This window comes from Pongo pygmaeus, chromosome 10 (assembly GCF_028885625.2).
Source record: "Pongo pygmaeus isolate AG05252 chromosome 10, NHGRI_mPonPyg2-v2.0_pri, whole genome shotgun sequence".
In the NCBI taxonomy this organism is placed as follows: domain Eukaryota; kingdom Metazoa; phylum Chordata; class Mammalia; order Primates; family Hominidae; genus Pongo; species Pongo pygmaeus.
In genome coordinates, this window is record NC_072383.2 from 33,605,750 (window position 1) to 33,619,396 (window position 13,647).

Consider the following 13,647-nt stretch of genomic DNA (forward strand, 5'->3'; position numbering starts at 1 on the left):
TCTACTAAAAATACAAAAAATTAGCCGGGTGTGGTGGTGGGTGCCTGTAGTCCCAGCTACTCCGGAGGCTGAGGCAGGAGAATGGCGTGAACCTGGGAGGCGGAGGTTGCAGTGAGCCGAGATCGCGCCACTGCACTCCAGCCTGGGCGACAGAGCGAGACTCCGTCTCAAAAAAATAAAAAAATAAAAAATAAATTAAAAATAAATAAAAGGAAGTGACACTGGATAATTAAGAGACACATCATTGTGCTTAACACATATTCACACCCGGCACTGTCACATCCATCGTGCCTTGAGGACAGGCATAAATTTATGGCTTTCCTCCTGCGCTCCCGGCCTGCTCCTAGCCTTTGACCAGAGCCCGCGCAGCATCCCAGTCCCAGGAAAGGGCCCGCCGGTGCCGCGCAGCCTCCTGGAAGCTGTGGGCACTAGCGTTCCTCCGCGCCAGAACTACAACTCCCAGCAGGCCTTGCTCCTCTCCACCTCCCTCGCAGCGCATGGCCTGCCGGGAGGGGGCAGGTAGCCGGCGGGCCCGGTCCAATGGGTGCCGGCTTCCGAGGAGAGGGCGGAGGAGAGGAGGAAGGAGGCGAACTCTGGGCCCTGGCCCCATTCATTGCCGTGGCCGGCGGGCACTGGGGCCCCGTGTTTTCAGAGTCATGGAGGCGCTAATTCCTGTCATTAACAAGCTCCAGGACGTCTTCAACACGGTGGGCGCCGACATCATCCAGCTGCCTCAAATCGTCGTAGTGGGAACGCAGGTGAGAGCAGCAGGCGGCGTTCGCTCGGGCCAGACCCCAGCCGCAGGCCTGGTTGGTGCTGCGGCAGTGCCCACTCCCGCGCCAGCCTTTGGGGCCTGTGGGAGGAGGGCCTTGCTGGGGTCTCCAGGGCTCTCCGGGCTCTGCCGCACCCGCCCTCCCGGGGCAGCGTTGCATCAAGGCGGAGAATCCGGGGCCCGGCCAGGGGCGGAGCCGGCGCGGCGGCGGGCCTGGCTAGCCCGGCGGGTCCCGGGGACAGGAGAGGGAAGGATGGGGCCGGCGGGCGGAACTAGAGTCCGCTGGGACCGGGCGCGGCCTCGTCCGCGTGCCGCTGCCTCCAAGGGCACCTGGGGGACGCGCGGGGCACTCGGGTCTCGCTGAGCTCGGTGGGCTGGCTGTTCCCATCACGGTTGGCTTTCGTGAGACGGGTGTTTTATTTCCCTCCTTGCCTTGCCCAGGGACTGCGGAGTTAGTTTTGGAATCGCGCTGTTGAGGCTGAGAGACGCTACGGTGCGTGAGCGCCAGTGTTTTCCTGCAGTGTAATTCCACTGGGTTTCGAGAACGCCGAAGCAGCATTTAAAAAAAACAAAAACAAAACGTGTATCTAGAGTTCTGCGGGTGTTGGGAAGAAATGTCCGATTTTTCTGCGTAGGCTGTGGTTTTTGTCTTCCACAGTTTTGTGATCGTGACCTAAATTGGGCATCAGTTTCTCCGGTCTTCTCATAGCTAACTCATTTTTTTTGAAGCAGAAATGTTGAGGAAGTAAATGTTATTTCTAGAGTGACAGAGGAGAAGTATAATTTTCCTTTTCTGTGCCTGCTGCTTTTATTGACCTAGGAATCATAGGACTTCTATTAGAGTTCAGAGAAACGGATTTTAGAAATTAGTATATTGATTTTAAGTGCCTTCATTTCTTAATAGTATCTTTTCTATTGAGAAGGTAACGGTTTCCCCATCATTTTCCATGAGGTACATAGTATAGGGTATAAGTACTATGAGAAGGAACTTAATGTTCAAAGTATTAGTGGCTATCCAAGCACTGGAAACTATAGACACCCTGTACTCGTTTGTTTTGTTTTTTTTTTTGGCTTTTAAATAGTTGAAGCAATAGAAATTGTTTTAGAAACACATTTCCTTGGTCTGCGATAGGATTGGGAAAGATTCTGCTCAATCTTGCCTACGTATTCTAGTATTTGTAACAATATTTGTAATGTTTGGAGACTCAGAAGCATCAAACAAATTACAAGGATTATTTTTTATTGAACATAATTTTGTTCAGTCTGGGACATATAGTAAGTGCTCTGTAAATATTTTGAATAAATATTGCTCACTCTAACCACAATGTTTTAAAACACTGGGACCTTTGTCATCAAAACTAACCTGTTTTTGTAAAAAGTTAGAGGTAATATAAATTAAGTCTTTGATAGTAAGTGATTCAGAAGTGTCTCCTAGCTGCACACTAGAAACTTTCCATATACTTTTAAAAGAGAGTCTCAGTGCTTTTTAAGCATGAGGAAGTAAAAGAATTAGGGAAATAGTGTGTCAGCATAAACAGTTTAAAATCAATAAGTTGTTTTTTTCTTTTTACACAAAATAGAGTTTATTTTGGTCAGTAAACCTGTTGGCAAAATACAGAGTAGCAGGAGAGAAAAGTAAAGATCCCATCCTTCTGAAAGCCATTAACATGTGCAAAAACCATCCTAGTACTGGCAGTTATATGCTATATTTGCATGTGGATGTTTGAAATTTCTCAAGGGGTCAGTTTTTCTACTTGATTTAATGAGGGTTATTTCCATCTAAGTTCTTATTAGCTGATAATCAGTCTTTTACTCAAGTACAGAAGAAATACAGAATAGAAATTATCCGAGGTAGGCAGATCACTTAAGTCCAGGAGTTCAAGACCAGCCTGGGCAACGTGGGGAAACTCCATCTCTACAAAAAATATGAAAATTAGCTGGGCGTGGTGGCGCAAACCTGTAGTCTCAGTTACTCTGCAGGCTGAGGTGGGAGGATCACCTGAGCCTGGGAGGTTGAGGCTGTGGTGCATGCAGGAGTGCGTGTCACTGCACCCCAGCAGAAAGAGCGAGAGAGAATAGAAACTATTTTCTCCCCACAACGCCCCCCCTGCCCCCGCCTTTTCTGTAGTGTGTTGGGGAAACAAGAATCTCTTCTTGGTTTGAATACTAGTATACCATTACTTTGTGATGTCTGCCATTTTTACTCTTTGGTGTTGTGTAACGTATATGTATACCTCACATTTATATTTAATGAAGTAGTTGTAGTGAGTGAGTTCCAGACATATAAGTGTTCTGTACTTAGTTCTGCCTAGTAAACCTATCGGCAGTAATTGTGTCTTCAGAATACAGGTATAAATTAGCCAGGTGCTATGGTGTGTAGTGTGTGCTGGTAGTCCCAGCTACTTGGGAAGATTACCTGAGTCTAGGAGTTTGAGGCTGCAGTGAGCTATGATTCTGCGATGGCACTCCAGCCTGGGCGACAGAGTGAGACCCTGTCTCTTAAAAAAAAAATTAAAAAACAACTTCAAGTGTAGTCTCTATCCTACATATTATCCATACCTTAAATGGCTTCAGTTTCTATCTTGTTGAACTTTTTGGAACAGTGATTCTCAGACTTGAGTGTGTATTAAGAATCACTTTGGTATTTTTTTTTTTTTTGAGACGGAGTTTCGCTCTTGTTGCCCAGGCTAGAGTGCAATGCCATGATCTTGGCTCACTGCAACCTCCGCCTCCCGCTTCAAGTGATTCTCCTGCCTCAGCCTCCTGCATAGCTGGGATTACAGGCATGTACCACCACGCCCGGCTAATTTTGTATTTTTAGTAGAGACAGAGTTTCTCCATGTTGGTCAGGCTGGTATCGAACTCCCGACCTCAGGTGATCCACCCGTCTCAGCCTCCCAAAGTGCTGGGATTACAGGTGTGAGCCACCCCGCCTGGCCTAAGAATCACTTCGAAAATAAGTTTCCTGGATCCTATCCCCAGAGATTTTGATTTTATAAGCCTGGGGTGGGTGAGGGACCATAGGTGATTCTGATACAGATGGTTCCTAGATCCTAATTTGAAAAATATATTAGTGAATCATTGGATTTTAAAATGTATGATACTGGAAAAAGCAGGAAAATTAGGGGAGGTTGAATCTATGGCATACTACCATCCAGTATCATGCTGACTTTGGTGGCATTCTTGCTCTAATATATCACTTCCCAGGCAACCATTGCTGACCCCTAAATGTTTTAAACTTTGGTTTTATGAAATGCTCAAGTAACACTCATTTGGGGGCTAGGGACTTGGAGGAGTGGAGGTGAGGGAATCATGTTTACAGCCATCAATCATTCACAGGTTTTATGTGTTAGCTAAATAAATTGCTTTTATTTTTTTCTAGTAGAGACCATCTGTGTGAAATGAACAGACACAGTGGGGAGAGAGAGAAGGCTGAGGATACTTTTAGACCATGGTGTACTTTGCAAGTAGAGGAGATAAGACTTAAAACAGCTTTTGTGACTCAACTTGGGAAATTTAATCCTATTTCTTAAATTAAGAATTGGAAAGGGGAGCCCTCCAGGTATGTAATCTAAACTACCACCCAATATAGGTATCCAAATACAGAAGACATTAACCTGAGACTCTGGCTTAGTGTTCCTAGTAATGTACTTTACACTTTTCCTTTTATTTCAGAGATTTCAGCATTCCATCTTCAGTAATTCAGACAAATGTAAAAGGAAAAACAATTTGGATTTTTTATTTTTATTTTTTTAGGGTCTGGCTCTTTCACCCAGGCTAGAGTGCAGTGGCATAATCCATAGCTCACTGTAACCTCAAATTCCTGGGCTTGAGCAGTCCTCTCGCCTCAGCCTCCTGAGTAGCTGGGACTACAGGCACGCATCTGGCTAATTTTTTTTTTAAAATTTAAAATTGCTGCCTTACTATGTTGCCAAGGCTGGTCTCAAACTCCTGGGCTCAAATGATCCTCTTGCCTTGGCCTCCCAAAGTGCTAGGATTATAGGTGTGAGCCACTGCACCTAGCCTAAAAATAATTTGGATTTTATTTTATTGTTTATTTTTTTAGAGATGGAGTCTTGCTCCATTGCCCAGGCTGGAGTGCAGTGGTGCGATCTCGGCTCACTGCAACCTCTGCTTCCCGAGTTCAAGTGATTCTCCTGCCTCAGCCTCCTGAATAGCTGGGATTACAGGTGCATGCCACCATGCCTGGCTAATTTTTGTATTTTTAGTAGAGACGGGGTTTCACTGTGTTGGTCAGGCTGGTCTCGAACTCCTGACCTCATGATCCACTTGCCTTGGCCTCCCAAAGTACTGGGATTACAGACGTGAGCCACTGTGCTCGGCCTAATTTTTGTATTTTTAGTAGAGACAGCGTTTTACCATGTTGGCCAGACTGGTTTCAAACTCCTGACCTCAAATGACCTGCCTGCCTCAGCCTCCTGCTGGGATAACAGGTATGAGCCACCATGCCCGGCCAGAAATTTGCATTTTAATTTCTAATTTCCAAATCAACTTTTAAAAATTTAACATTAAAAATACTGAAATATTCATGTAACACAAAATTCACCATTATAAAGTATACACAACTCAGCAGTGTTTAGTATGTTCACAAAGTTGTACCACCATAGTGTAATTCCAAAATATTTTCATTACCTGAAAAAGAAAACTCCTGCCCATAAGCAGTCACCCCCCTGTTTTGTCCTCCCCCAGCTTCTGACAGGTTTTGATTTTATAAGCCCCACGTGGGTGAGGGACCATCGGTGACTCTGATACAGATGGTTCCTAGATCCTAATTTGAAAAATATATTAGTGAATCATTGGATTTTAAAATGCATGATACTAGAAAAAGCAGGAATCACTGGCAACCACTAATCTACTTTCTGTCTCTATGGATTTGCCTATTTGGGATATTTCACATTAGAGGAATCCTATAATATGTGATTTGATCTTTTGTGCCAGGCATCTGTTGCTCAACATAATTCTTTTTTTTTTGAGACAGAGTTTTGCTCTGTTGCTTAGGCTGGAGTGCAATGGCACAATCTCAGCTCACTGCAACCTCCACCTCCCAGGTTCAAGTGATTCTTCTGCCTCAGCCCGGATTACAGGCGTGTGCTACCACACCCAGCTAATTTTTTTGTATTTTTAGTAGAGATGAGGTTTTGCCATGTTGGCCAGACTGGTCTCGAACTCCTGACCTCAAGTGATCTGCCTGCCTCAGCTTCCCAAAGTGCTGGGATTATAGGCATGAGCCACTAACATAATGTTTTTTAGGTTCATCCATTATGTAGCATGGCAGAATAATAAATATTCCATTGTATAGATACAGCACAGTTTATTCAATTGATGAAATTTTGGGTTGTTTCTATTTTTTGGCTATTATGAATAAATAATGCTGCTGTGAACATTCATTTACAAGTTTTTATGTGAATGTGTTTTTTTTTTTTTTTTGAGACGGAGTCTCACTCTGTCACCCAGGCTGGAGTGCAAGTGGCCTGCTCTCAGCTCACTGCAAGCTCCGCCTCCCGGGTTCACGCCATTCTCCTGCCTCAGCCTCCCGAGTAGCTGGGACTGCAGGTGCCCGCCACCATGCCCAGCTAATTTTTTGTTTTTTAGTAGAGACACAGTTTCACCGTGTTAGCCAGGATGGTCTCGATCTCCTGACCTCGTGATCCACCCGCCTTGGCCTCCCAAAGTGCTGGGATTACAGGCGTGAGCTGCTGCGCCCAGCCGTGGCTGCACCATTTCACATCCCCTCCAGGGTTCAGGTTTCTGCACATCCCTATCAACACTTGTTATTATCTTTTTTTTTTTTTTTTTAAGTGCTAAATCATTCTGGAATTCTTTATTTGAAAATAGCACTTTTTGACCCCTATGCCATTTCCTTCTCTTACGGACAACTCTTTTCATAGTTTGATGTCCCTCTCTCTTTTTTTTTTCTCCATGAGCACTGCTTTCTACATTTTAGCATTTATTGACTGTAGTTTAATTCCTTCTGATGCATTGTTTTCTTGTGTTCTTAGATAAATTTATGTTTTTCCCTTTTTTTGTATAGATTATGAGTTGCTGCTTTTTTTTAACTTAACAAAATTGAGGTGAAATTTGCAGAACATAAAATTAGCCTTTTTTTTTTTTTTTTTTTTTTTTTTTTGAGATGGAGTTTTGCTCTTGTTGCCCATGCTGGAGTGCAATGGCACGATCTCAGCTCACAGCAACCTCCATCTCCCGGGTTCAAGTGATTTTCCTGCCTCAGCCTGTCAAGTAGCTGGGATTATAAGCATGTGCCATGCCTGGCTAATTTTGTATTTTTAGTAGAGACAGGGTTTCTCCATGTTGGTCAGGCTGGTCTCAAACTCCCGACCTCAGGTGATCCGTCCACCTTGACCTCCCAAAGTGCTGGGATTATAGGTGTGAGCCACTGCACCCAGCCAAAATTAGCCCTTTTATAAAATGTCTAATTCAGTGGCATTTAGTGCATTCATAATGACATCTCTGTCTAGGTCCAAAACAATTTCATCACGAAAGAAAACTGTACTATTGAGCTGTCACTCCCTCTTCTTTCTTTTCCATTTAATGTCTGAGTAATATTCTGTTATATGTATAAACCACATTTGGTTTATTCAATCACCTATTGATGAGCAATTGGGTTGTTTCTACCTTTTAGCTGTTGTGAATAGTGCTGCTGTGAACATTGGTGTACAAGTATTTGAGTACCTGTTATCAGTTATTTTGGATTATACCTAGGAGTAAAATTACTGGGTTCTGTGGTAATTTTGTTTAACTTTTTGAGCAACCACCAAACTGTTTTCCACAGCAGCTACACCATTTTAAAATTCTCACCAGCAATGTATGAAGGGTGCAGTTTTTCTGTATCTTTGTCAACATTTGTTATTAATCTGTTTTTGATTATAGTCATCCTAATGGGTGTGAAGTGGTATTTCATTGTAGTTTTGTTTTGCATTTCCCTAATGACTAATGGTGTTGAACGTCTTTTTGTGTGCTTTTTGGGGTTGTCTTATTGTTGAGTTGCAAGAGTTCTTTTTTTTTTTTTTTTGAGATGGAGTCTCGCTCTGTTGCCCAGGTGGCCAGGCTGGTCTTGAACTCCTGACCTCAGGTGATCCGCCCGCCTTGGCCTCCCAAAGTGCTGGCATTACAGGCATGAGCCACCATACCCGGCCTTGTCTTTTTGCTTCCTTGTTAGTGTCCTTCAGTACACAAAAGGTTTTACTTTTGGTTAAGGCTAATTTATCTTTTTTTTTCCTTTTATTGCTTGTGATTATGGTGTCATATCTAAGGCATTGACAAATCCAAAGCCGTGAAGATTTTTTTTTTATTTTTTAATGTTTTTTTCCCTAATTATTTTATAGTTTTGGCTTGTATATTTAGGCTTTTGATCCATTTGGAGTACATCTTCGTATGGTATGAGGTAGGGGTTCATTTCATTTTTTTTGCATATGCTTCTCCAGTTGACCCAGTACCATTTGTTGGAGAGACTGTTCTTTCCCCATTGAATAGTCTTGGCATTGTTGAAAAGCAGTTGAGCAAAGATTTTTTTGTTGTTGTTGAGACAGGGTTTCACTCTGTCACCCAGGCTGGAGTGCAATGGCGCAGTCTTGGGTCACTACAGCCTCCACCTCCTGGGTTCAAGCAATTCTTCTGCCTCATCCTCCCAAGTAGCTGAGACTACAGGCACCTGCCATCACACCAGGCTATTTTTTTTTTGGTATTTTTTTTAGTAGCTACGGGGTTTTGCCATGTTGGCCAGGCTGGTCTTGAACTCCTGACCTCAGGTGATCCACCCACCTCGGCCTCCCAAAGTGCTGGGAATACAGGCATGAGCCGCTGTGCCCTGCCAGCCAAAGATTTATTATATGGGTTTATTTCTGGATTCTCAGTTCTATTCTGCTTTGATTACTGTAGCTTTGGAGTATATTTTAAATTTGAGAAGTGTAACTTTACCAGCATTGTTTTTCTTTTTCAAAATTGTTTTGGTTGTTTGGGGTCCCTTGTCATTCAATATGAATTTTATTTTATATTATTTTATTTTGAGAGGTAGTCTTGCTCTGTCGCCCAGGCTGGAGTGCAGTGGCGTGATCTCGGCTCACTTGCAGCCTCTGCCTCCTGGGTTCAAGCGATCCAACCACCTCAGGCTCCAAGTAGCTGAGATTACAGGTGCCCACCACCATGCCTGGCTAATATTTGTTTTTTCAGTAGAGATGGGGTTTCACCATGTTGGCAAGATTGGTCTCAAACTCCTAACCTCAGGTGATCTGCCCGCCTCGGCCTCCCAAAATGCTGGGATTACAGGCATGAGCCACTGTGCGGGCCCCATATGAATTTTAGATTTGGTTTCTCCATTTCTGTAAACAAGACAGTGGGGATTTTGATGGGGATTGTGTTGCCTCTATAGGTTGCTTCAGGTTTTATTGGCATCTTAACCATTTTAAGTTAGAATTTTTGATTGGGAGGTTTTTTCTTTCAGCACTTTATCTTACTGCCTCTGGCTCCTATGGTTTCTTTTCTCTTTTCTTTCTTTGAAAACAAGTTTATTAAAGTAAAGGAATTAAAGGCTGGCTACTCCATAGGCAGAGCCGCTGTGGCCCCTATGGTTTCTGATGAGAAATCTGTTGTATCTGTTGTTAGTCTTATTGAGGATCCCTTGTTCATGACTCTTAGCTTCTCTCTTGCTGCTTTTAACATTTGTCTTTGTCTTTCAACAGTTTGATTATAATTTATCTCAATGTGTGTATTTCTTTGTGTTTATCCTGCTTTGAGTTCATCGAGCTTCTTGAATGTGTAGATTCATATCACTTTTTCATGCTTTTATGGAAGAAGTGGGGATTTTCACGGATGATACTTCTGCCTTGTCAGATATCTGAATCTGTCACTCTTAGTGATCTAGAAAGCACTGGACCTATAGTTTTATAACCAAGAAAAAATTCTTTCCTAAGGACTGTTAGGTCTGCAGTATTTTAGAAAGTTTGGATTTTGGGTATTAAGTTCGTATAAGAACAGCCTTTTTTTTTTTTTTTTGTGGTCAGATTGCTGTTTATTTTATTTTTTTATTTTATTATTATTATACTTTAAGTTTTAGGGTACATGTGCACAACGTGCAGGTTTGTTACATATGTATACATGTGCCATGTTGGTGTGCTGCACCCGTTAACTCGTCATTCAGCATTAGGTATATCTCCTAATGCTATCCCTCCCCCTGCCCCCACCCCACAACAGTCCCTGGTGTGTGATGTTCCCCTTCCTGTGTCCATGTGTTCTCATTGAAGAACAACCTTTTAAGCCAAGTGTGGTGGCCTGTGCCTGTAGCCCCTTTTACTTGGGAGACCTGGTGGCAAGACTGCTTGAACCCAGGAGGTTGAGGGCTGTAGTTCACTGTGATTGTGCCTGTGAATAGCTGCTGCACTCCAGCCTAAGCAACATAGTGAGACCTGCTCTCTTAAAAACAAAAAACACCTCACATATTAACTGCAAATTATGAAGTGGTTTAAACTTCATATTTATATTTTGTCATTAGGTAGAGGGTTTGAGCTATATGGTAGAAACAGTTTAGCTATTTTATTTTATTTTTTTTTGAGACAGAGTTTCGCTCTTGTTGCCCAGGCTGGATTGCAATGGCGCGATCTTGGCTCACTGCAACCTCCACCTTCCAAGTTCAAGCGATTCTCCTGTCTCAGCTTCCCGAGTAGCTGGGATTACAGGCGTGCGCCACCATGCCTGGCTAATTTTGTATTTTTAGTAGAGACGGGATTTCTTCATGTTAGTCAGTCTGGTCTTAACCTCAGGTGATCTGCCTGCCTCACCCTCCCAAAGTGCTGGAATTACAGGCATGAGCCACTGCGCCCGGCGTAGTTTAGCTGTTTTAAATACCGTAAGATTAACATTTCTAAGGACACTCTTAGAAATATTTTATTTAAATAAGTGAAGCAAATATTAAGGAAACTTGTAAATCTAAAATTATTTCAAAATAAAAAGTAAAATATTAAGAGAAGTATGTCTTTACTATATTAATATCAAAATAAAGAATTGAGAGGTCTGCCTTACACAATGAAAAATTAAAACTTAGAAGTTAAATAAGGGATCAGCTTTGGTTAATGTGGTATGAATGAACATTATTAACTCCTCAGCCGCAACTGATGCTGATTATTAGGGAAGAGCTGAAAATACAACAAAACCTTTTCAGTGTGAAAGGCCACATCTCAAAATATAAATTCAAAACACGAAAAATCCCAATACAGTGCAGTTTGGAAGAAACTAAAAGATGACACTGAGACCAGGCACACAAATCTTTAGCTCCTAAATATAATACAGGATATTGAATCAGCTTTAGGAGTTTGTGGAGAAAAAAATCTGAAGGCCTTGTAGTGCCAGTGGAGCCCGATTTTCAGAGCAAGCTGGCTGTGATTTTTGCCACTTTAGAACTCTTGTAGCTACACGACTTCCTATGAAGAACCCAGACATGGGATGTTTAAATCACCAGGTGGGGGAAAAAGCACTGATAGAACCAATTGTTGAAGAAGCCAGTACCATTTATAGTAGTGAATCTAGATGAGAGGTAAAACACTGGGAGCCCACAGATGTGTTTCATCTAGTCTGTGTGTGTTGACACATACAGTATTAAAAATAAATGAATTAGTTGCCAATGTTTAAAAATAGGTGGATTTAGTTGAAAGGCCCAGATTTCTGGTTTTGCCTTAAAAAAATCAGAAAATCTGATAACCCTTCACCCATATTCCCAGTGGATTTGAATAATGCCTGCTTTAGGTGGGTCAGTTAATATCTAGTTAGCCACAGCTCCTATTGCTCCCAGTTGCCTTCCCTGGTTGCCAGTTATCATCATATATGTGCTGTTCTTTCTTTATAGTGTAAAATAAGCAATGAAATATTTCCTACTTCTACATTTGCATCAAAAGTGGGCAAGTTGAAGACTACTGGGTTATAATTCATCCCTGTTACTTGTTACCTAAGTATATCTGGGCAAGTTACATAATTTTTCTAAAACTCAGCTAACTCATATATAAAGTGAGAAATAGTAACCATCTCATAGAATTGTTAGACTTAAATGAGGTAAATCACTTGGAATGGTAGTAGCAATGTAGTATGTTTGATTAATGTTAGCCATTACTACTGATTAAAATGGCTGTACATTTTAAGAAAAATGAGCATTTTGGGGCAGATGTTAGAAATATTCTTATTTTTCATGTACAAAATGTCAGGAGAATACAATCTGATGGCATTTAAAAAATCACTTTACTGAAGTATGGTTGACACTCTGATGTCATTTTGACCAAAGTCTGGATTGATTTATTCATTGCATGTGTGGGCAGTTGAGTTTGTAACTTCTGTATTAGTTTGCTAGGGCTGCCATAACAAAATGCCACAGACTGGGTAGCTTAAAAAGCAGAAGTTTATTTTCTCACAGTTCTGGAGGCTAGAAGTCCAAGATCAAAGTGTCAGCAGGTTTGGTTTCATTTGAGGCCTTTTTCCTTGGCTCGTAGATGGCTGCCTTCTTGCTGTGTCCGTGGTGTCTCTGTGTCTAAATTTCCTCTTCTTGTAAGAATGTCAGTCAGTTCGGATTATGGGCCCACCTTGTTTTTTTTAGATGGAGTCTTGCTCTTGTTTTTTTTAGATGGAGTCAATAGCCTTGTTTTTTTTAGATGGAGTCTCGCTCTGTCGCCAGGCTAGAGTGCAGAGGCGCGATCTCGGCTCACTGTAACCTCTGCCTCCCTGGTTCAAGCGATTCTCCTGCCTCAGCCTCCCAAATAGCTCGGACTATAGGCATGTGCCACCACGCCCAGCTAATTTTTGTATTTTTAGTAGAGACGGGATTGGGGTTTCACCATGTTGGCCAGGATGGTCTCAATCTCTTGACCTCGTGATCCACCCGCCTTGGCCTCCCGAAGTTCTGGGATTACAGGCATGAGCCACCGTGCCTGGCCGGACTTGTTTTAACTTAATCGCCTCTTTAAAGGCCCTGTCTGCAAATATAGTCGCATTCCGAGGTACTGGGTGTTAGGGCTTCAACATATAAATTTTGGGAAGACACAATTAAGTCTGTTACAACCTGTCCTAAAAAGGCAGATCAAAAACATATGTTATGGAATTTATTAGAGATAAGAGATTGAAGGTGAGAGCTAAGAGAGCCAAAAGCCTGATCATAGATGATTGGTTAAGAGCACTTGGAGCAGATGAGGAGAGAAACAATAATCCTAAGAGATAAAAGACAAAAGTTCCCCAGAGCTGAAGTACGACATCTTCACGTCTCAATTGCTGCACATAAATATTGAGAGAAGAGACATACCCTGGTTAAATTTCTGAAATTAAAACGAATACTACAAGCTTCTAAATTGAAATAGGAGGGAGGAAAAAAAAAGCTTTCTTAAAAGGGAAAGAGAATCAGACTGGCATTAGACTTCCAGCCTGTCACAGTAAATGTTATTGCATGGAGAAATGTTTAAAATTTAGAGTTCTTAGGGAAATTGTGATTATAAAATTCTGTATTCATTCATACTATAACCATTTTCTCTTTTTTTCTTTTTGGGTGGTGATATATATTTTAATTTTTTAAATTTTGCTCATTGCATTCTATAGAATAAGATTTACATTTAAGCGAAATTAATTAAAATCTAAGCAGAGAGATCAAGTTAAGCACAGGCTCCAGGAAGTCTTGCTGGGATCTCAGGAATAGAGAAAGCATGTTAAAAGTTTTAGTTTGAATGTATGGAATTTGTTTGTTTGTTTGTTTGTTTGTTTTGGTGCATTCTAGATTCTCCAAGAGTCAGTCACCATGAGTACCCGTTAGGCAGATGATACTTATTTTAACGGCACCTAAACTGGGGTTTAGGAGCTATATTTTCCAAGAAGTG

At 42.0% G+C, this 13,647-nt stretch overlaps 1 protein-coding gene across 16 annotated transcripts in view; it reads left to right on the plus strand.

Annotated features, from left to right (window-relative positions):
- Positions 1 to 487: 487 nt before the first annotated feature.
- Positions 488 to 13,647, plus strand: part of DNM1L (dynamin 1 like) — a 64,744-nt gene continuing 51,584 nt past the window's right edge. For 10 of the 16 annotated variants that reach the window (XM_063672614.1, XM_063672616.1, XM_054442572.2 and 7 more), the window contains exon 1: positions 549 to 758. In XM_063672614.1, the coding sequence (XP_063528684.1) occupies positions 657 to 758 (102 nt within the window). In that variant the 5' untranslated portion in view covers positions 549 to 656. Of the gene's footprint in view, positions 759 to 13,647 lie in introns of all 16 variants that reach the window. The other 6 variants (XM_063672610.1, XM_063672611.1, XM_054442570.2 and 3 more) reach the window with 5 other exon arrangements.